The 23,246-nt window shown below is 44.7% G+C and overlaps 1 protein-coding gene across 1 annotated transcript in view; it reads left to right on the top strand.

The window, feature by feature from the left end:
- The first annotated feature begins 577 nt into the window (after window positions 1-577).
- The window catches only part of AFF3 (ALF transcription elongation factor 3), a 628,646-nt gene continuing 605,977 nt past the window's right edge, over window positions 578-23,246 (top strand). The window contains exon 1 of the mRNA XM_090020433.1: window positions 578-1,447. Within this exon, the coding sequence (XP_089876559.1) occupies window positions 1,395-1,447 (53 nt within the window). The 5' untranslated portion in view covers window positions 578-1,394. The remainder of the gene's footprint in view (window positions 1,448-23,246) is intronic.

The raw sequence follows: 23,246 nt of genomic DNA, 5'->3' as shown, positions 1-23,246 counted from the left end.
TTGTACACTTAGGGTTTTCTTTTCAGCCACCAGTGGCCGGCCATCAACAAGGTCCATAGAGACAGCACATTTTAGTCCAGTCTAAGCAGAAGGAAAGTGTGTTGATGCCAGACTGTGGTTTATATCAGATATATCACAGTTTGTGCTGGTGGCTGGTTACCAGTGGCTGAAATCCAGTTGTAGAGGCGGCCTCCGTGACTCCACGTTTCTGCTAGCCTCTGATTTGGAAGGCCGAACGTGACCTAAGACCAACTTTTGGAGCAAGATAAACAAGGCCAAATTGCTTTGAAAAAAGAAAACAGCTGGTTTCCTAGTTCCCAGGTCCCAGCATAGGATATGGAGGGGCTGTTATCAGGGCTGAGTCTGCACATGAGGGAAGTGTAGGTTAGATAGCAGGAAAAAACTCTCTCACCAGGAGGGCAGTAAAGCACTGCAACAGGTTACTCAGAGAGGTGGTGGAAGCTCCATCCTTGGAGGTTTTTAAAGCTGAAGGGAAGACAAAGCCCTGGCTGGGATGATTTAGTTGGGGACATGCTGCTTTGGGGGGCTGGACTGGACAACCTCCTGAGGCCCCTTCCAGGCCCCATTCTCCCATTCTCTGCAAGGTTCCCCAGGCAGGATCCGTGTTCAGAGGCACCGAGAACATACAGCTCTGAGGGGCTGTGGCAGGCAGGCAGTTGGGTGCAGGGGGTACCTCAGCATGAGCTCACAGTCAGGGCCATCATAGAAGTCATTCTGGTTTTCTGCTACTCCGTCCTCTACTGATACAAAACCCAATGCCTTTATGTCCTGTATTTTTCTCTTCAAGAGAAAAACAGAGGGCATAAAGGCATTGGGTTTCGTATCAATAGAGGACAACCCGACTGTCCTCTATGACGGCCACCCTACTTGCAGCCCATGTGGCCAGGTGGCTCCTGCTCTTCCCCTCTCCATTTGCCAGCCTGAGGTGGTGGTGGTGGTGGCTGGGGTGAAGGTGGGGGGGCGGGTTGCCCAGCCCTCTTCCAAGCTGGTGGGGAGCAAGTGGGAGCCGGCTGGATGCGGCGGGCTGCTTGCCGGGGGCAGGATCCGTCTTAGAAGAAAACAAAAGGGGCTGAGGCGGCGGCGGCAGGCAGCCGGGGCTGAAATTTGGCCTGGCTGGGGCTGGGGCTGGGGCTGAGGCAGAGGCAGGGCCAGGAGCCGCCGTGGGGGTGTGCGGCGGAGCGGAGTGAGTCACACACGCAGCTCGCAGGGAGGAAGGAGCGAGCGCGGCGGCGGGTGCAGCTGCCGGCTGCGAGCGCGGAGAGGGCGGGCTCCCGCCTCTGTCCCCCGCGGCTCGGCTCGGCTCGGCGCGGCCGGGATGCAGCTCGGGCGCCCGGCGGCGGCGGCGGCGGCGGCGACTCGGCGGCGCTGACACCATGGACAGCTTCGACTTGGCGCTGCTGCAGGACTGGGACCTGGACTCGCTGTGGTGAGCGCCGCGCCTCTCGCGGGGAGCGCCGCGGCCGCCCCGTTCCTTCCCCCTCCGCGCCTGCCCTTGACCTCCGCGCTGCAGCCGCTGCCCCGCGTGGCCGCGCCGCCCGGGCTGGATGGGCAGGGACGCGGCTTCTAGAAATGTCACGGGCGGCTGGGGCTGGGCTGGGCCGGGTGGGGGGGAGTCTCCCCGCAGCGCCGCGAAGCAGGGGCCGCCCCGGGATGCTGCGACCCACCTCTCCCCCAGGGGCCTCGCAGCGGGGGTGTCACTGGGGCCGCGGTCCCGGGTGCTGCGTTCTAGAGCGCTGCAACCTGGAGCGCTGCATTCCAGAGCGGGATCCTTCTGGCCGGCCGGTCCCATCGCCCACCCCCCATCCCGCCGCCTCGCTCTGCTGCAACTTGCGCTCCGTGCCCCAGAGCCCTGCTCAGCGCCAGGGGCTTTCTCTCTTCTCTTTTGCCTGCAGTCGGGGTCCTCGGCGTTTGTGGCCCCGATCCCTCCCTCCTCCGCTGTCCCTCAGCCTTCAAGGGCTGCCGGTTATCCGAGCCGCGGCAGGTGGAACAAAACAGCCTGGAGGAGCTAGTGCCTTAGCGAGCTTCCTCCTACCAAAGCCCTGCTACTGATGATGGTGATGACGATGAACAGCCTGCCCTGCTTCTCCTTAGCTCCTCTAAAGGCAGGCGTGGAGAATATCCCAGTTCAGCTGCCTTTTCTATGGGAAGTGCATTTCAGACAATGCGTTACTGCCTCAGAAAAGTTTTTTGGTTTTGTTTTGTTTTTTAATCACAGCACTGCTGCTCATGGCAGGAGCGACTGTAGTGCCGGCCTGTCAGTGATAGATATTGTAGCCCCCCTGCTTCATCTGGGGCAGGTAAGGGTGGTAGGTCTGTGTTGTGTCAGGGCTGACTGTAGTTTTCTGTAGAATTTAGATTATCAATAATATGGGATGGTTTGGATAGGGCTGATCCTGCCTCAGGTTGGACTAGATCAGTGGTTCTCAACCTTTTTTGTACCAGAACCCATTTGGAAACATCAATGGCCAGTCCTGACCCATTGTCCCTCACTCACTCCTGCCCCACTGCTCCCACTCCCAGGCCCCAGCCTGTAAGGGAAAAGCCATGGTTTCCTATGTTTTTCTTCTTTAAAGGAGAATCCAATTTTAAAGTTTGTTTGTGACCCTTTCATGTATTCTTGCAACCCACTTATGGATCACGACCCATGGGTTGAGAAATGCTGGACTAGATGACCTCTGGAAGTCCCTTCCAGCCCTACTTCTCTAAGACTCCTAATGTTTCATTTAGATCCAAACCATGACCACCCTCATTTCAAGTCTGCAGCCCCAGCTAAATCTTTTGAAATTGAAATCCACACAATTTTCTGTTTAACAAGAGGGGGAAATATATATTGTTGATCTGTTCTTCACAGTTGTGCCTTTCTGGTCAGGTTCAGAAAACCTTGCTTTTTAGGGCAAATGTGGAGATGTTAGCCCATCTGGTAGGCTGGCTACTTTATTTAATAGTTAAAGCATTGCTAAAGGTATGAATGTAATGTTGGAAACCCTGCTAGAACAATGTGCATTATTGATCTACTTTCATAGCCTTTTTAACATATTTTGGAGCTACTCAGAAAGTCATGTGGTAGAAGCAATGAAGATATATTAATGCAAAAATACATTTTTAATTTCCCCAACAAAGAACACTATTTAAAAATGCTTGTCCATTTGTGTAATAAGATTTTAAAAAATAGTTTGAATATGTATTTATGAAATATACCAGAATGGCTTCAAATGAAGTGTTGTAAACATTTGGGCAGTAATGGGCATGCATTCCTTACTCAAATTAGCTTTTCTGAACTCTTTGGCAGCATTGGATTCAAAACAGAATTGAAAGCTGAGCCTTCTAACACAAATTCTCACATATGATAGTCAGAATTCAATACTAGAACAGCAGTTTCCTAAGCATTATCATTTTATGTTTACATTTTTTCAAAAGAAAGTGGAGAAGTATGTCTCTGAATGGCCTTGGCATGGTGAGTCTTAGCTTGTGTGCTGGAAGTTTATCACAGAAAGCAGCTCTTTTAACAAATATTTCAGAGTAATCAATTTAAGAGTCACAACAGCAGTAACTGATATCATATACTGGAAAGTTATTGAATGAACATTATTTAAATGACAATTACTCCACTGGGTAAGCCAGCAATGACAGGCAAACGGGCCTGGGCTTGTTTAGGAACTCAGAGAGAGAGAGAGAGAGAGAGAAAGAGTGTGTGTGTGTGTGGTGTGCACGCACACAGGTGCGTGTATGTTGTTATCATGTGGATGTTCTTCTGTGTTGCCTCCTCCTTTCCTGTGAATTAGAAATCTACATAGAAATTTACAGTGGCGGTTCCCAATCTGTATTACAGGTACCGCCAGTGGTATGCATTAACAGATTTATTATAATTACTTTATATAACAAAAATGTTCCGGTGGTACGTAAGGTTGAACTGAAAAAAATGCTGGTGGTACTTAAGGTTGTATCATTTTAAATTGGTAGATCTATTTGAGGCCCCAAAGCCTCGACAGTACCCTTTTAAAGGAACAACAAAAGATGAAAATATTGTACCCCTTATATAGAAAGTACTTTCAAGGCACAGGGCAATACTTAACAGACTTAATTTTTCATGCAGAAAGAATAATTTTTGTTTTTTATTTTTTTGAATGACAATTTTTACATTTAACTAATGACAGAAAAGCTACCTTTTGTAGCATTCAATGACTGTTTTGCTTAAAAAAGAAATAAGTAAATATTAACTTGCTGCCCTCAAGTGCACGTGTGCATGCAGGCTGTTTCGCTCTCTCCACTAAATTAAGTCCACATGTACTCGCTTGTGCTCTCGCTCTCTCTTTCCCCCACTCCAATTTAACATGCTCTTGGAACCTGAAAATGATATAAAAAAGGATGTCCAAATGAACTGTAGCCTGATAATCAGTTCTTACTGAAGGTTGTGTAACTATTGTATTGAATGTATTGATTTTAATGAATGTACTCTCCAGATGATACAGAATGCATTTTTACTTTATTCATGCTGTAGCTTGCAAAATGTAATATAATATTTATACCATATCATAGGCCAGAAGCCATCATAAGAGAATATTTCACTAGTGAAGTGAATTGGAAACTACAGACTGTTACACAAGCTCATTATATACTAAATTGCAGCTCCTACCAGGTTGCATCCATGCCATGATGCCAATTGTATCTTTTTTTAAAGAGTAACTAATATACTTCAAATGGGAAAGCTAAGTAAGACTCAAAAATGATCAAATAATCACATCTGTGGCATAAAAGTACTTACTCATGACATTTTTGTTGGGAAATATTAGGAAGACGCTTCTACTGGGGAATACTGATGGAGTTCCCTGAAATATCTAGCAGTAACAGCTTTATATCACAACCCTATGTCATGCGTTCTCTTTCTATCTTAGTTCACTTTTATTTAATATATAGCTTTATTTCTACAAACTCAAGGGGACAGATTCTCTACTGTCTTTCAGCTTATGTGTTCCTTCACAGCCTGAAAATGTAGCTATTCCAATTTGGTCATGGTTTACATGGACTTTGCATTGGAATAAACATTTTTCACAAGGTGCAAGGTAGCAGAATATCAGTTTAAATAATTTAAGTTGAAGTGCCAGGCCTGGTGTTATAGTAACAAATCAGGGTACTTAAGCATATATCTAACTTTCTTTACTTTAAATACATAAAGTGTCTTTTTGAAGGTCATTTACTACAGGGATTACTCACATAGTGAAGTTGAATCTGGATCTAAATATTTACAAAATGTGAATATGTTGCATTCATTAAACAAAATTATCAGGATTGCTAATGCATTTACTTACTCTGTTGTATCATGCAAAGAGATCATGTGTATGCCTGTTCAAGCATGATGCATTTGTTAGTCCACCATTTGTTAATATGGTGTTTAGCTGAAAGCAGCAAAGTGCATAATCAGTTTGCATGGTGCTGGACTTGATTCTTTCGGATGCTTTGGATTATCCTCAATTCTGCAGTGGTTGAGTAGCATTGTAAAAAATGTATAGTTGTATACTTTCCAAGTTCAGATCAATATCAAATGCCACAGTGTAAGGTGGCTCAGTGTGTTATACAGACCATGTATTGAATTACTAGCTCATTTGCTATCTTTGGGTCTGTTCCTGTTCCATTTGAAGTCAATGAGAGTTTTGTTTGGAAGTTGCTCTTAACAAAAAGTGGGTAGACATCCAGCAGTTTTATAAATGAACCTTTTGTAACATCCTGATCCCAGGCTGTCCAGGTTTTAGTCACTAAATGTTATATTTGTGCAAATCGGATCCTTTTAATGTTTTAGACTGAGAAGACTTTAGAAAGTTAACTACAAATAGTACCCCAGTTAATACAAAATAGTAAGATATTTGCTTTGAACTGAAGTTCTCTCTGTGGTCATTCCACCCATAGAAACTATTCCCTGGATAGGACTGGTACCATAGTCTGCCTGTATAGGTAAACAGATACATTAACAACACTAGCACTTAACACCTACCTAAAATAAAACAAACATCTCACAGTAGCTGTCAATGCCATACACAATTCAGATCCGTTCTGTGTCTTAGACATTGTCTTTCTTTTTTTATTATTTCCATTTCCACCAGCAAGACATACTTGTCTTGTTTTTTTTCCTTCTTCCAGTTCCATCTTTGTCTATTTCCATTTCTATTCTGCTCAGTTCTCAGTCCTAGCTTATAAAGCTAGCACCCTCTCCATCTTGAAATCCCATATACAAATTTATTCCTTCTTCATTGATTATAAGTTGTAAGCGAACAATAACAAGAATAATAACTGTAACCTGTACCTTTCTCTGTGTTTTGCAGTGTGTTTTTTCTTCTGAATGTATGTCTTTTAGAAGATTGTAAGCTTGTTGTTGTTCGATGTGCACATTTTTAAAAATAGCACCAAAAACATTGTATGTACTAAGCATAATAAAAAATAATAAGGAAAAAGAGCTTCTGATACTGAAAATGCTTAACAAACACAAACCATAAAATATGTCTTAAAATACATCTATGAGGTCATGTGCATCCTCATTTGCAGGATGTAATGTGCCTGTTTGTCAGCTAGCTTAAATGAGGATAGCTCCACTCTGTTTAGTGCAGCTCTGCCAATTTATACCACTTGAAGATTTGGCCCATTATCTTGGGTTTGCGGGGATCTTGGTCAACTCCATTTTTAAAGGAATAAATATTGCATTTTCCATGCCTACTTTGTTTTTTAGCTTGATAAATGATACTTGGAGAAAGTGGTGCAGTATGTTTTCACCACTGTGGACAATTTCATGATTTAAGCCCAGGGGTTTATTGCATAATGATAACAATTCTTCAGGCTTTTTTGCTCACTGTCCAACTTGGACTTATGTGGCTGTGGATACCTTTCCTGTGAGAAGTTTAGGGGTACCTAACAGAAAGCTCACTAGGTGGTCAGGAAAGGATTTAGGGGAGGGACAGTGAAAGGCACACTTGGCAAGCTCACTATAAATTATTAGTCTATGTGGGGTATCAGATTAGTGAAAAATAGTAGAAGAGAGGAATGGGCCATGAAGGAAGGAAATGCAGAAAAGAAGCCAACACTATTGTAGTTTACTACTTATCCACTATATGTAAGACATGACTTAATATCCACTCCGTAAGACTCTCACTTGAAGGAGAATGTTTAGTTACAAAGTATTTCATATTCAGCAAAATTCATATTACAGAACATTTTTGTTGCCTCATTTTTCTGAACAGTAAATTCCATCTCTGATCACTTTTAATGTACTGCAAAATATGGATAAAGAGAATCACAAGAATCATTCACCGCATATGCATGTACTCAGAGATAAATAGGCAGCTCATTGTAACTTCATTAGCAGTATGGTTACTAAAATAATAGTGATAGAAATGAAGATAACCTGGTTTCTAGTGTCTGATTTTGGAAACTCCCATAAATGCAAGTTCATAGATGCAGTTTTACCCAAGTGAACTGTTTGAGGTACATCCACACAAAACTTTCAGTGTGTGAAACAGAGAAAACTTTTATTTTGAGAGCTAGTTAACTATAGGTGTTTCAAAAATAAATGGCAAAATAGTTTCTCATTCTTTATGTCTGCATAAATTACACAGCAGCAGGGAATGTTGATTATGGCATTGTTGAACACTCCCATTGTGTACAACTATGTAGAGAAGTAATGTGGTCCAGTAAACTATCATTATATACAAAATGGTTTTATTTCACCATTACCATTAGTTTTGGAAACACCCTTGTATATAGTATGCTTTTCTCGAGTTGGAATTTTTTGGCTTTGTGAAAAATTGAAAGGTGAAAATGTTCAGCTGAGAACTTCTAGTTTTGAACAAAAAACTTATATTCAGAAGTGCAGATGTGGTGTCTCATGGGAGTTTTAGTCCAAGTACCTCATATATTTTTCTTCTTAGTGGGTTGGCTTTCCCAGGTGGACAGTATCTCCCAAGATGCACTAATTTCTCCTTTTGCTGAGCTACTGTGGTGCATTATAGTAGTTCCTGGCCATGGCACCTCATAAGCTCTGCAGTTCTTTTGGTGGCTCATGCCAAAGAATGGGAGCATGCAGCAGTAGTGTACTATGGGTTGGTGAACTCTATGGACTCTAGTCCTGGGGGCTAAGAGGGGGTGCAAGAGCAGCAGCCAGCCTGGCTGCTGCAGCCACTGCCACTAGCCTTGCCACTGCTTCCACCCAAGGTACAGACCCTCCTTTTTTTACCTCTACCATGCAGCAAAACAGTTACAACTCCCAGGGGCACCCCAGGGATCAAATAGAAATTCTTTGGTTTGGTGGAGTGAACACTTCCTCATTGTTAAGAGTTCTGTTTAACATAAAAAGTTGAAAATTTCTGCTGAAAGAAAATACTTTTTATGGACATTTTTGTTTTGTTGTAAACAGCTTTTCCATTAAAGTTTCCACAGAAAATGATCACTCAAGACCATACAGAGCAGTCTGGGCAGAGTCCTATTTCACTTTATGCATTCAAATGGCAGCTATCCAGCCATATAACTGACATTTCTGGCACTGTCAGACAATTTGCAATTCTATTCCACGTGCTGTGGTTAGTGGGTGACTGCCCTAACAACCACTAAGCTATTTTGGCTAAAAGATGGAAGGGCTCTCCTCCTCCTTCTGGTTTTTGCCCCAGGCCAGGATTTTGGGAGTTTTACGTAGGTATGCATTTACAAAGCCACATACCTGCCTGGCCGGAGCACAGCCTCGTGTACATGTTCAGTAGCCACAGGAATGCTTACATGTCCACACTGGATGTGGAGTAGGATCACAAACTGTGTGTAAATGGCAAAAGTGGCAGTTATGCATCTGAGTAACTGCCATTTGGCCTTGTAAAATGAAATAGGAGTCTGACCTTTGTTTTTGTGTTATTACTAAGAAGGCAACAAATCCACTGCTCTGTCTGTTGAAATCAGTAGCAAAATACCAATTAAGTTTACTGGTGCACAAGAAGGTCTCCAGAGAGGGAAAAAAATGACATTTCTAGGTTAGCAATTGACATATTTTTCTTAATTGGAAAATCCATGTTTATCTATAAATGTTTTAAAAAAGAAAGTACAGGATACATTCATCTATTAAATTTTGTGCTTACCCCTTCAAAAGTCAACTTTCTAGTTAACTTACATGAAAAGGTAGTACATGCTTGAAAATAATATTGATTATATTTTTTTCTTTTAGGAAAATTGTAAGCTACACACAGGTTCCCAAAGGGCTGGACATTCAAATGTGTGCGTTTCTGGGGGACTAGGACAGTAGGAATGCAATTTAAACTTATCCCAAGAGATCCTTTTTATGTTTTCTGGCTTTTAAAAAATAAATTAGTTCCAAGGTAGCAGTAGGTGGTCTCAGAACTCAGGAAGGATTTCAACTGCAGCATAAGGGACAAGAGAGAACGCTTTTTTTCATTTTTAAAAATAACAGTGCTCAGGGCAAGTGATTACCTCTCAACTGTAAAAGTATAAATTAAAAACAAGTGGGCTGGATCTGAGAAAACCACTTGATATTTTGTGGAAATCTAATGGTTCTCAATGCTGTTCCTTAGCATCCTGGTCAATGGAACTGTCACTAATTGTTGACCATTAAATTAGTAAATGAGATTAGATACAGCTCAGACTGCCTGGTTCGCTAGTGCTAGTGCAACTTTTTCATTGAGTTTGTTTGGATCACTTTATTCTGTGACCTCCTAATTTGGTTCATATCACTCATGTCATATTTAATATACCTGTGAGAGATTGGTGCACATGAGACACGATAGGCAATGCATCGCCAAGATGAATAATTTAGATAACAAGACTATATAAAATATTATTTATAATTGGGGACTAGGAACACTACAAATGGATAGAAAATACCGAGTGCCATCATCTCTTAAGTATGCATTTGTTAATCCTCAAATCACAAAGCCATCTCAATAACGATAAATCTTTCCCGTTCACATCCTTTTTGTATCCTTTCGTTCTTGGGAGAAGTTGTTGAGAAAGTTTTGGTAAAATAATTTTGCTTTACATAGATCTGGTGTATTTCTTGGATCCTTCTTACATGGGTTTAAACTAAGCTGCTATGCTCAGGTTTCATCAGACAATGCCTACTTCCTGGTGTTGGATTGAGACAATGCTTATTCTTCTAGACCTGTCAGTTACCTTTCAAACTGTTGACCACAGAGTTTAGCCATCATGGCTTTAGAGCCAGCAGAGAGTGATCTAGTTTGAATGGCTCCATTTTCCTTTGTCTGAGAGACCCTGACTTTTTCTGTCTGACACTTGTGCGAGGTACTGCATAGTCAGTAAATATATGAAGTTGCTGGTGAGGGGGTAGTGAGGCATTTTTGACTGCAGCGCCATCAACATGCTGCTGATACTCAGCTATGTCTTGCATACGATGTTAGTGAAATTTTTTTTGCTCTTTTTTTAAACTAAAACTGGGGGGTGGTAGAAGCATCATCTAGAAAAGATAAGCAATGCTTGTTGGCAGGAAAAATATGTGGAGGAGACAATGATGTTAATACATGTCTCTTTGAGAAAAGGTGGTTTCCTTCCTGTGAAACAATCCACAGACTGTCTTGTTAGGCCACCATCTGCTTTTAGATGATAAAATAGTAACATAGCCAAATGTGTGTGGTTTGTTGTTGTTTTTTCATTTATATTTAGAGAGAGAGAAGCCTTTCCTCTGATACAGGGGCCTTAAGTAGCTCTTTCCACCTTGACTTGGCTAATGTTACAATGTGCTCCATTTGTGGCATTCTGTAAAGACTGTTCAAGAATTTCTCTAGAGCAAGATTTGGCTGTCCACTTACTTCATGGTGTTTCTTGTGCATATGACACAGAGTATGTAGTCTACGTTAGCTTTTGGCTCATTTTTGGATACAATCAGGGCAAGCATTTTGACATCTATAAAACTCTATGAGCTGTGCCTGAGTGGTCACAGAGATGCCTTCATGTGCTTTGTTCCGTGAGTTAAAAGTATTATTGGCTTTAGTGCCACAGAAGTCTAAGTTCTAAATGGGTTGGGACTCCAGGCATATTATTTTCAGTGATGTGTATTCAATTCTGAAACTCACCTTGCTTGTTCTGCGTGTAATAGGGGGCCTACTGGGGCGGATCTCCACGTGGCCCGCCCACCTGTTCTTGGGCAAACCGCCCACCTTCTCTCCCACCACGCCTTGGTCTTAACTGGTTAATTAATAGATGTAATTAGGCAGGAGGCTGCCCATTTACTGCCCTGCTGCTAAGGGGCTCTGTCTGCAGCTCCATTCCTCCCCTACACCACAGCCCAAGTCTTGCTGATGACATCATGATGTTTTCAAATGCACCAGTCCCCCACAATGGGGCCCAGAATCTTGTTGTAGAACCCCCACCTGAGTTCCTCCCTTCAGATAGACACTGCCACCATCATACTGGGTTACATATCTCCCTGCCACCAGTTCCCCTTCGGGTGTGGTCCTCTCACTGGGACCTTCGGCTCATACTAGACCCAGCCCACCTCCAGGCCAGTCGGGACCCTAGGCCCCTGGCTCTTGGACATCCCTCTCAGTGGGCCTCCTTGCCCTTCTGACCCTCCTGGTCCTGGCCCCCACCTGGGCCAGTCAGGGGAAGCTCTGGCAGGCCTTGCTGTATGACCTGTACTCTTTTCCCAGGGTCCCCCTCTCTGGGTCCTCCTTTACAGACGTGGGGAGCTGGGGTACCTCACACCATGACTAGTGCCTCAGGGTCTCACAAGGGACTCTTGCTCCCCCACTAGGCAGCAGGTTGTGGTACTACTACTGGTGTTACATTTGACCCAAACTCTGCCTCCCCACATTGGAGGACTTACTGGGGTCAGGACTCAGGTGTCTCTCTCTGGCTGAGCCCCCACTCTCCTTTCACTGGGCTCCACATGCTGCCCCTCCCCCCCCACACACTGGGGGCTCCACACTGCTCATAATGCCCCCTTTACTCAGGGTCTCAGGGCTTCCCTCCACTATGGCTCAGGTGGCCATAGTCATGCCTGGCCCCAACTCTCTTCCTCAGGGTCTTGAACCCCCACAGGGCTCAGGCAGCCTTGGCCACACGTGGCCTCCAACTCTCCTTCTCAGGGCTTGCACCCCCACAACTACCTCTGGTGTACACAACCCACCCAAAGGTGAGGGCTAGGGGTTAAGGCACCCCAGCCTGCCTTTCACCAGGGTAATCACTGGCCTGGCATTTCCTGGGGGCTCCCACACCACTGGGAGCCCCACCAGGCCACCCACTCCCAGCAGGGTTCAGTTTCTGGTTATACCCAGGACCAGGAACCTCCTACCATCCCCTACAGCTCCTCCCTTACCTCCAGATGCAACTCAGTAACCTTCCTCCAGGCAGCCAAACTGCCTTGTTTATATAGGCAGCCCTGAGCCTAAAAAGGCTGCCCTCATTAGGCATCTGGAGGCTGCCAGCTCCAGGGCCTTAAAGTGGCAGGCACACCTAGTGCCCTGCCACACTGTGAATGAAGCATAACCTTCAGGCCATGCTGAAGGGCTCATCTATTTACAAGGGCTTTTGCCTATGGCGGTGAGATAGGGACAGGTGAAGGGCTTTTTGTTTTATGTGTCTCTTAAGGAGCTGAAGAGTTCAAGTTGTTTAGCTGATACTGAGTCAATTCAGCTAACTGTCCATTTCACAATTGTTTTCTAAAAATTTAAATATTATACACATGCTTTGAGATTTTGAAAAACATATATTCTAAAGCATGTAAGCCTGTCAAAGGAAAATATGTGTTGGAAAATTCAGACAAGAAGTTTAAATGTTTAAGCTCATCTGCCCTTGGTTGCTTTCATGTAAGTCAGTTTTCCTGGTACTGTGTTCACTATACAAAAATCAGTGCTTGCTACTTTCTTCTTTAATTCAAGTTTATATTGAAACAGCCAACAGGGTAACAATAAGAAATGTAAGAATATTGTATTGAAAGGAACCTTGAAGAATCATTGAATCCAGTCTCCTGCTATTGTGGAAAACCAAATGATAAAATCCCTTTCATGAACTGATCAAGTGCTATCTTAAAAGTAATTAGAAGACAGTTTGTGATCCAAACTGTTCTGAAATTTAGAAACTTTTTTCTGATTTCCAGCCTAAATTTGCCCATAGCCATTTCATGTTCATTTGTTCTTGTTCAGCAATGGCCTTTGGCTTAAACAGTATTTTTTTCTCCCTTCATACTTATTTTAAGGCCACAAACATGTTGCCATTGTGCCACCATAAAAATGTTTATGATGGCACAAAGTGAAAGCAAATAGATGTGCCCTTTGTGATGCCATATATGCCCAAATTTGAGGCCGTGACAAAAGATGGTATTGATTTGTACCGTTATTTTGTGGCGAATATTTGTTTTTGTTCAGGTGGGAGAATGCAACCAACCCCTGCAGCAAATTTCTGGGGCATGCAGGATTGAGCCCCTGAGGCCCTAGGACTGCCTGCCTGGGCTTCTGTGTTTACAGAGGTGTACTGTGCATCAGAATCCCCAGGCATGTCTCTGCAAGTAGGGGACCCTGGGCTTCCCCACTTACAGAGGTACATCCCAAGGCTCTGACTTCGGGGGCTGTGCAAATAGGGCAGTCCTGGGGCTTCCCTGTTTGCAGAAGTATGCCCTGAGTGTTATCCTGCAGGACTGGGACAACAGGCAATGTCTGTTTTGTTCAATGAAGCAGATCAGCTGTGCTGACATGCATTCCATCACAGCCAATACATTTGGTGATGTCTGTCTATAGCCTGAGTTATATACAGAGAGGACAATTATATCCCTTCTCAGACTTTGTTTTCCTAGGTAAGATAAATGTATGCTTATAGAACATGTCTGCATAGCATCCCTAATATGGTCTGTAGCTCATGCTCTCAAGTACAGTCCACTTACCTGCTTCTGTTCACATGAGCCACACCCAGACATATGGTGAGGCTGCTGCAGAGATGACTCCCTGACTGAGCATACTGGGAGTGTGACCTAGAGTGACTTGGTAGGGACTATTTGAGATCATCCCCGCACTGGATATGCCAGGGATATGGTATAGATATGCTCTCAGTCTTCCTTTGTTTGACAAGCTATTTGGATGACCCAGGGATGGAAAAGCCAGTCTCTGTACACTTTCCAGTTTTTATTCCTCTTTCTTGAGGATGGGTGATCAGTACTGTAAACAGTATTTCAGATGAGGCTGAACCAGGACTCTGTACAATGGTGTTAATATTTCTCCACTTCTACTGAAAGTACCTCCCCTTCTATATCCTAGGATGGCATTTGCCTTTTTCATGGCTGCATCGCATTGCTAGCTTATAGTCTTCTTGTGACTGATAGCACACATGTCTGTTTCTTTTTCAGTTGTTTCTAAATGATGAGTTCCCAGCTTAACGGAATTTAAATCTGATATCAAGCTAGCATAAAATATAAACTTGATAGGTGAAAATGCAATCACATTTCCGAGTTCTTACAAGGATATAAGTTGCAATATTTTGAACTAATTACAGCTGATGTAAAGTACATTTAAGGAAACCCATTAGAAGTGAATTAGAACTAGAACAGATTAGCTGTTCTTTAATGGCCTTGACTGTAGATCTTTTGATGCTTTGGAAGCTTTTTCTAACTCCCATTGCTCAGTTATTTTGCCTAAATGACTGAGAAGCTGTTTCTGCTTCTACAATGTGGTGAAAATAGAGTGTTATTTTCAGTTAAATACAGTGATCATTTTTAAAGATAAAACCTATGGAATATTCTATATAATATAATAGTTGAGATTTAAGGCATGAGTTTAGTGCTTATGGTAACTGCGTAATAGAAAGAAGAATCTCTAATATGCTTCCTTGGAGCTATTAATTATTTACTTTCTTGAAATACCAATCATAGATACTTCTGCATGACTTCCTTCCTTACAGCCATTCTACTTTTTTGCCTGTATCTTTCTTTTAATGTGCTATGAAAGCATTTACGTTCATTATCACTGAAAAGACGAATAAGTCATTTAGACCAGTAGTGCATAATCTTTTTGTCTGGCAGGCCAAATGAGTGATGTGGGGCTGGTCTGATCCATTGTGGGGTCAGCACCAGGGCTAGGGACAGAAGTTACACATAAACTAGTTTAAGTGATCAGAAACTGGTTTAAACCTGTATCAGAGCATATGTTTAGTGCACATATACCAGTTTCAAAATGGCCAAAGCTGGTTTAAGATAAACCTGGTTGAATGTAGTATCAGACTTAACTGATTTGTGTCAGATTGGTTTATGGAACTTCTGTCCCAGACTCCTTTCTGGTTTCAGTTAAACCAGAGTCCTCCAGCCTCCCAGCATGCTCAGTAGCCCTGGTCTGGGCTGTGCTCTCTGGTCCAGAGAGCAGGACTGGCTCCAACCCTCTGCTCTCTAGGGGCAGGGATGTGGCCAGACATGTCCTGGCATTGTCCCCTTAAAGGCAAAGTGGGCAGGGAGAAGGTTAATTCTTCCCTCTTTCCCCTCCCCTGCAACTGCAGCCAAAGTCTGCCTGTCTGCGGGTGAGTGGTGGAGGTGGTGGCTGGGGCTGGCAGACCCTGGCTGCAGTGCCCGGGGGCAGAAGGGACAGAGGGAAGAATTAACTCCCTCCCTGCCTTGATGGGGCCATTCTAGGATGGCATCTGGCCACATTTCCATCACTGGAGCAGCAAGAGGATGGGGAGGGGCAGCAGCCTCTGTCAGGGTGCCCACAAGGGGGTTTATTCCCCCCCCCCCTTCCCTGTCCAACTCACAGGGACTGCAGCCATTCTGGCGTGGCCTTATTAAGGCTAAGGTTGCAGGGTGGGGAGGGGGCTAATTCCCCCCTCCCACTAGGGGACCACAGCCAGGGCAGAGCACCCCATTCTGTCTGCCCCCCTGCCACTGCCATTCCTCTGCTGCAGGGCAGGAAGCGGGGGCTCTGTGCAGTGCTGGAGAGGGACTTTTTCTCCTCCTCCCCCCACCATCGGGTGGGGAGGGGGGCTCTGTGTGGCACTGCCCAGCCTGGCCCAGCATGGGCATGGGGAGGGGTTGTAACCAAGCTGAAGCTGCTGGGGAGGGCCCTGCCCCTGTGGCTCAGGCCAGCCCAACTCATCCCTGACAGAGGCAGCCAAATGGCTGGGTCAGCCCGTCGGGGTGGGGCCCTTCCCAGTGGCTGCAGCTCAGTAACGGGGAGCCTGAGGCCTGTCAGGGAGAGCAGCCTGGTCCATGTGTCCACAGTGAGTGCCTCTGGTTGGTGGCTGCCACGCTCCAGGCCCGCCAGCGCCTCTGAGGTGGCCTGGGTAACCCACTGCCCAGCCAGCCACCGCCTGTGTGTGGTGGACCATCTGCTCTCACTGACAGGGCCTAGCTTCCCTGTCACTGAGCTGCAGCTGCTGAGGAGGGCCCTGCCTTTGCAGGCCAGCCCAGCCATGCAGCTGCCTCAGTTGGGGCTGAGTGGGGCTGACCTGGGCTGTGGGGGCAGAGCCACCCCCCAGCAGCTTCAGCTCAGTGCCAGCTGCTCCCCACACCCAGGCTGGGCAGCACCTCACAAAGCCCCCTCCCCACCCTGCAGTGAGGTGGGGGAAGAGGAGGAGGAAAAGTCCCCCTCCAGCACCACACAGAGCCCCCCATCCCTACCTTGCAGCAGGGAGTGGGGTGAGCGGGAGATGGGGGTGGGGGGAAGAGAGGCAGCGGACCTGACTGCTCCTGGCTGTTAGGGAGCTGCTGCGGTGGGCAGAGCTCTTCCCTTCCTCCTTCTCCCTCACCACAGGCGTCTGGTCATGCTCCGTCTTCCCTCACTCTCTGAACCCTGCAGGCTAAGGTGGGGGTTTAAACCCCTCCTCAGTCATATTCAGGCTTGCCGGGGCCTGGGTACACCCCCTGCTTCAGCTCAGCTTCCCTGTGCAAGGTAAGGGAGGGCTGCTGTAGCACCCCCGGGGTTCTGGCCTGAGCCACTGCAGGCACCTGCCTGCATTTCTGGAATGTAAAGAGAGTGTCTATCCACTTGCAAATTGGTTGAAACTCTGCAGGTTAGAGTAACCTGCAAAGATTGAATCAATTCAGGCTTGGTCTTTTTGAATGTCTGTCCCTAGCCCAGGTTGATCTGTGGGGGCGATCTGGCACTGAGTATTGGCCCTGACCTGCCCTGCACATTGCATCTGTCCATGAAGTGGTCCCACACTCTGAATAAGCCATGTACACCAACCCTGTACAGACCCAGCACATGGGTCCATGTTATCCTGGTTTCAGAGCTCCCCATGGGTGAAGAAATTTGGTGGGGGAGGCAGGAGAGGGGAATGGCAGCATTAATGCTGTGGCTCTGGGAATAATTAGCGGTGGGGAAGCAGTTGTAGTGTTATGTTTCCAGACCTGTGTGGAGCCCTATGGGCCAGATGACATGGCCGCACAGTCCAGATTCAGCCTGTGGGCCACAGGTTGAGCACTGCTGATTTAGACTATAGAAGCTGTTTCATAATTTATTTTATTTAAAAACAAAAAAATTATGGCCAACCAATGTTTTGTATGCCTTCTCAAAGTATTCAGATTTATTGTATCAAATTCCAGATGGAAGTGCATGCTTTTTTATCAGGAAAGAATTATGGGTTAGTCTGAGGCCTGAACAATCCTGATCAAAATACAAAACATTATGCATAAGTACATTTTCTAAGTTTTGAGCCCTTGGTCTTAGGAATTTCTTAAAATTACTTGTTTGATTCAGTATATAGATTAAGCTTTTTTTTCTACCCATGATACATACAGAAATATAGAGTTTATAGTTTGTTCATCTGATATTGTTCATATGCCTGATGGTGTAATATCATGTACCATGCTTCCCACTTTTTGGAGTACAATTCCTTTTTTTTTAAAGAAATATTTTCAGTGATAAATCCTTTGTTTTGGTAATAAATCAATAGGTAGTACACTTCATTGGAAAAAGTTTATGACAAAGGAAATGAAAATGTGTTGAGTAGGGGGAGAGATGACCAAAACTGTGCACTGAGGTACAAATTATTTAAAAAATGTTAACAAGAGAGAAAGTACACAAGAACTTTTTACACAACAGTTTGGAAAAAGAGCAAATGGTACTGATATTAAATCAAAAACTCTTTAAGTTTTCTTTTCAAAATTCTCTTAAAGAAACTCTTTGATTGAAGATACAAAAAAGCATTTTACCACTCAGAAGGACATTTAAAAACAAGTAGGTCAAGACCTTACTCTTGCAGTACTGAAATTTGAAGTCAGTGAGGGAATAAGAGGGGGAGGGAATTTTGCTGGAATAAAGACTAGGTTAGAGGAATTAGCCCATTCTTTATTACATGAGTTACATCAAAAGTTGACTGCTAAACAATAAAACAGTGATTCATAGCACAACAGCTTCACTTCAATTCTTTGGTAGTCTTAACATATCTCATAATATGGTACTTCTGTTCTTTCCTCTCTATGCAATATTCAAATTAATAACAACCACCTTAACATAACTGATGGTTAGACATGTTTTGCTGCTTTAGCAAGATGAAAAGATTTTATGTACCATTTTTGGATAGGCACCAAGAATATGGTGATCAATCTCTCCAATAGCCATTAAGCAGAATGAAATATCTTTAGGTACCAATTAGAAATGAACAGCTTGCCAGATGCTGAGGCCATCACCATTTTTTAGAGGTCCCCAAGTTTTCAGGACAGTTCTGAATTTATTATGGGTCAGTGGGCTCTTTTTTGTCAGTGTATTGATTTTTACTTTCTTAACTGTACTTTGTCTTCAGGAGAGTGTGCTCTATATTGGTATAACTGCCAGGCCTTGACCTTCCTCCAGACCACATTATGGGGGGAGAGATAGAAAGTAAGGTCTGCTTTTCATACCAATCATAAGGAGAGGGAGAGAGCAGAGTATATAGGCTTAGTCAGTACTATAAAGTGATGGGAAATATTGAAATTTGAGGGGGAGAGAAAATGGGTTGAAGGAAAAGCCTGAGAGAAAGGTGACTCCAAAAATGATTTCACTGAAGTCCTGAAAACTCTGAGCTGGACTTAGCCTCTCAGCAGGAAGCCATCTGTAGCCTTAAGGCTTTTAAATTCTTTTTATCCAGAGGCATAAATTGAACAAGATGTGTAATGGATGCAAGATGTCTAGTTTGTCAAAGTAACTAGAAAAGTAAGTTCGGCAATATACAGCAATGTGACTGTTGGGCAAAAAAAAGGAATAAAAATAGTCATGTGAGTTTGAAGAAAGGAGAAAAATAGCCAAATGGGAAAATGAGTTGCAATTAAATCTGAAAAATAATGTATATATAAACCATGCTGACATAAAGACAGATCTCAGGAAGTAATTTTGCTGGAGACAGGATTTCACTTAAAGTCTGTAGTGCTTGAATCTTTAAGGCCAGGTACAGACTACAGACATTATACTTTTACTGGTATAAGTAATCGGAATCCAGTCTATATTCATAACAGATCAGAAGTTCAATGCACAAAATTGGTCTATACCTGTAACAGAACAGAAGTTTGACACACACAGACTGGTTTAAAATTTGGTGGAACCAGGTCTAAGGTTCCCCCCAACCCCATCTCCCCTCCACCAAAGGGTAAATGTGTGTTCTGTTCACTGCCAATCTAAACTATGCCGCTTCCAGAAAACCATATAACTTGGATTGATTCTGCCTTGAGCTTGCTGAATGTCTGTTAACTAGCCTAGATGCATAGCATTAGCATAGCAGTTGTGTTTCTGGATCTGCTAGCCTTGTTCTTGTTATAGTGGCACCAAGGAGTTCTAATAACAGAGCCATGAGCCTAGTGAGCTAGACACAGTACAGAAACAGAACAGGAATATCATCTCCCCTCCAAAGACTCTGCAGTCTATATACAACACAAGAAACAATTGATGGATATAGAGAGAAGGGTGGGTACAAGGAAAAGTGTTGCCCAGTAGGCTTAGGACACTGACTCACTGACTGTTGTCAGGTTTTTACGTCTACATCCTAATGAAGAAGAGCTTTAAAGTGGAATTTCAAGAATAACAATGAAGTGGCTTTGTGGATATTTACATAGAGCTCCCCCTGTCCTGCAAGCATGAAGAACAGTATAGGACAAGGCTTGAACCTACTTGCTTGAAAATGTAACAAGTAGATGATGGAGGTTAGTGTCATGGGCCAATCAGAGGTGGGAACTAATCTCATAGTTATTGAGAGATGATAAGTGGGGTAGAAGATAAGCCACCAAAGACCTTGAAAGTACAAACAAGTACCTTAGCAAGCAAGAGGTTGGAGCCAGTACCAGGGACGGACACAGGCATGGGTGAACCAGGCAGCAGCCCAGGGCTGAAACAGAAAGGGGGCCTGAAAATGTTTTTTAAAAATTATTATCATCATTATCTGTGCCAAAGGGTGGCCCAATACTCAACATTTGCCCAGGGCCACCAGGAGTCTACGTATGGTGCTGGCCAATACAGAGAAATAGAGGGGTGACGTGGTCAAAGCAGCTGGCTAGAAAAATGGTCTTTGCAACAGAATTTGGGATGGGACAGGTTTACATTAATTGGTCTCCATTGTGTCAGCTGCTATAGAATGTATATGAAAAAAGCATATCATCTATCCCAAAAAACTTAATTCTGGGGTTAATTGCATGCAGTCAACCATTGTAAACTGGAGTTTATCTAATAAAAATATTGTAGGTCTGAACATTCCTGTATTTAGCTTTGAGTTTTCCTAGTGCAAAGGTTTCTTTTTAGAATAGTTGAGAGGAGAATGTGAGGTCAGCCCTGACCAGAGTCATTGAGTGATCACAGATTCTTTCACAGACACACTGTGAAAAAAATCATAGATTTATCTCAGTTTACTACAGTGCTGGGAGCCATGGAGAGTATTGAAAAGAGTCTGAGTGCTACATACATTTTAGTATGACTTGAGAATTGTTTTGTAGCATGTCCACTTTCACTCAAGGTAGGGTGACTCAAGAGGAGTAATTTGAATGAATTCCTGGGGAATACAGTGAAGACATCCTCTTTGCTACTTAGGCATTTTTTAAAAATATTCTCTGAAGTTTTTTCAGATTCAAATGCAGTCTTTGCCTGGCTCAGGGCAGGGATCTGAAACCAGGCTGTCAGTTATTCTAGTATGGAGTGTTCTTGATCCCTTCTTTGAGAGCCATTCAACTTGTAAAGACTTATTGAGACCGAGAAGAAGAATGACTTCCCACTCTGGTGATAAAGTCGCTTAATGAGGAGACCAGAAAACAGCTTTCTAGTCCCTTATACAGTGAATGTTTAATTATTTATATGGACAGCAGAAGTTAAGAAGGTATCCCACCTAAAAGCATCCTGTATTAGCAGTTCTTAAAGTTGGAGTGTATGCAAGCATTCAAATTAATCAGCTGAAGTTTAGGAATTTAGTTTAGGTCATTTAAAACTCAACTGGTTGAAAGCTGGGCATAGGCAGGCAAGGTTCTTTGGGTAGATGTGATATCTTTTATTAGACCAGCTGAGTAGCTGGAAAAAAGTTCTTAGACCAATATGGCTACAACCAAAAACCCAGCAAGATGAAAGCTGGGTAAGCATTCAAAGGGGTTTCTGCCTGCGCTGCAGTGAGCCTGTCATACTGAAAGCACCCTACCAGGAGGACCTAGAGCATGCATCCTTGCATGTTTTTCAGGCTCCCCTGTTTGTCTGGAAACAGGTGACCAAGGCCCAGGCCACAAATCAGGGCTGATTGGCTGGTGCACCTTCACAAAACACTTCCGCCCCCTTTCACAGATGTCAGGCTGTTAGGCAGCAGACCCAGAGTGGATCTGCTGTTTCTGAAGCTAGAGCTCTAGCTGAGGTGGGCAGAGGGTAGGACTTTGACTGTGTCTGCAAGCAGTGATCTTTGAAGTGCTGCAGGGGGAGGAGTTCTCCCGCTCATGACATTTGAGAGCCCTGGGCTCTGGCTGCAACCAGAGCCTCAGCAGCATGTGGGGAAAGGCTCCCCATTGCAGCCAGAGTCCCAGCTTCCCCCCATCCCTGTGGTATTTCAAGTGGCATGTGCATCTCCACAGCAGGCATAGGGCACTGAAGTGCTGTGTGGGGCTGATGCACCCCTCATGCAGCACTTGAAGCCAGCACCCACAGCCCTGCCCATAGGCTCTGAAGTGTCACACCAAATGGCTTTTCTGAGCCCTGTATCTGCAGCCTCAGTGGGGCTGCAGGTGCAGGCTTTGATGAGACTTGTGCGCGTAAGTGCTCCCTCCATCCTGTATGGCATTTTCAGAACCAGTATGCAGAGCCCTGCACATGGTGCAGCAAGTGCTAGGCTCTGAGTGCTCTGAAGTGCCACATGGCAGGTGGGAGTCTAATAGTGCCATGTGAAATTTCACCAGCTGTTTCATTTCAACCCTGTTTTGACTCATTTTGAGTGCAAAATAGCAAAATTAAAATGAAACGAAGGGCTTCGAAACAGCCTTGAAACAAAATGAGGCTAGTCAAAACATTTCAAAATGGTTTCAGTTTTGAAGCAGCCAGGTGGTGGGAGACAGGGAAGAATCAGGGCTGCATTCCCAGTGGCTCCGTAGCCCCATGTGGCTCAGCTAGGCATGGAGTACAGCCTTGGCTCTTCCTGCCTCCTGTGGCTGGGCTGCAGGAAGCTGATCGCATGCAGGGGAAGGGAACTGAGCCCAATCACTCAGTTCCCCTCCCCGGCCCTATGATTGGGCTGTGGAAGGCAACTCAGCCCAGCTGAGCTAAGTTCCTCTCTCCAGTGCCACAATTGGGCTGGGGAAAGCAACTCAACCCAGCTGAGCTGAGTTCCCCTCCCCAGTTCAATTGTAGCACTGGGGAGGGAAACTCAGCTCAGCTGGGCTCAGTTCCCTTCCCCAGCCCCATCATAGTGCTGGGGAGGGGAACTCAGCTCAGCTCAGCTGAGTTGCCTTCTCCAGCCCAAACATAGTGCTGGGGAGGGAAACTGAGTGATTGGGCTTCATTGCCTTCCCCAGCCCAATCGATTGCAGCACTGGGGAGGGGAACTGAGTGATTGGGCTCAGTTCCCTTCCCTGGCTCGCCCATCCCAGGCAGCAGAACCTGGCTTCCCTCCCTCATCTGGTAGGCAGATCGGGGGCTCACAACCCCGGGAGGATTGGCACAGCCCCCACATCCCACCCATGGTTGTGGACCCCGATCTGCCTGCCAGATGAGAGAGGCTGTTTTGAGCTTCCTCATTATAGCCTATGGGCTATTGTTTGTCGATGAAACAAAATGGAACAGCGGTTTCAAATCAAAACAGAATTCGAAACAAAACACTGTTCTGTCAAAACC

Source organism: Crocodylus siamensis, chromosome 1 (genome assembly GCF_052110815.1).
Source record: "Crocodylus siamensis isolate JL-2025a chromosome 1, ASM5211081v1, whole genome shotgun sequence".
Lineage (NCBI taxonomy): Eukaryota > Metazoa > Chordata > Crocodylia > Crocodylidae > Crocodylus > Crocodylus siamensis.
Note: the sequence above shows the minus strand (reverse complement) of the source record. Positions and strands in the feature narration are given on the sequence as shown.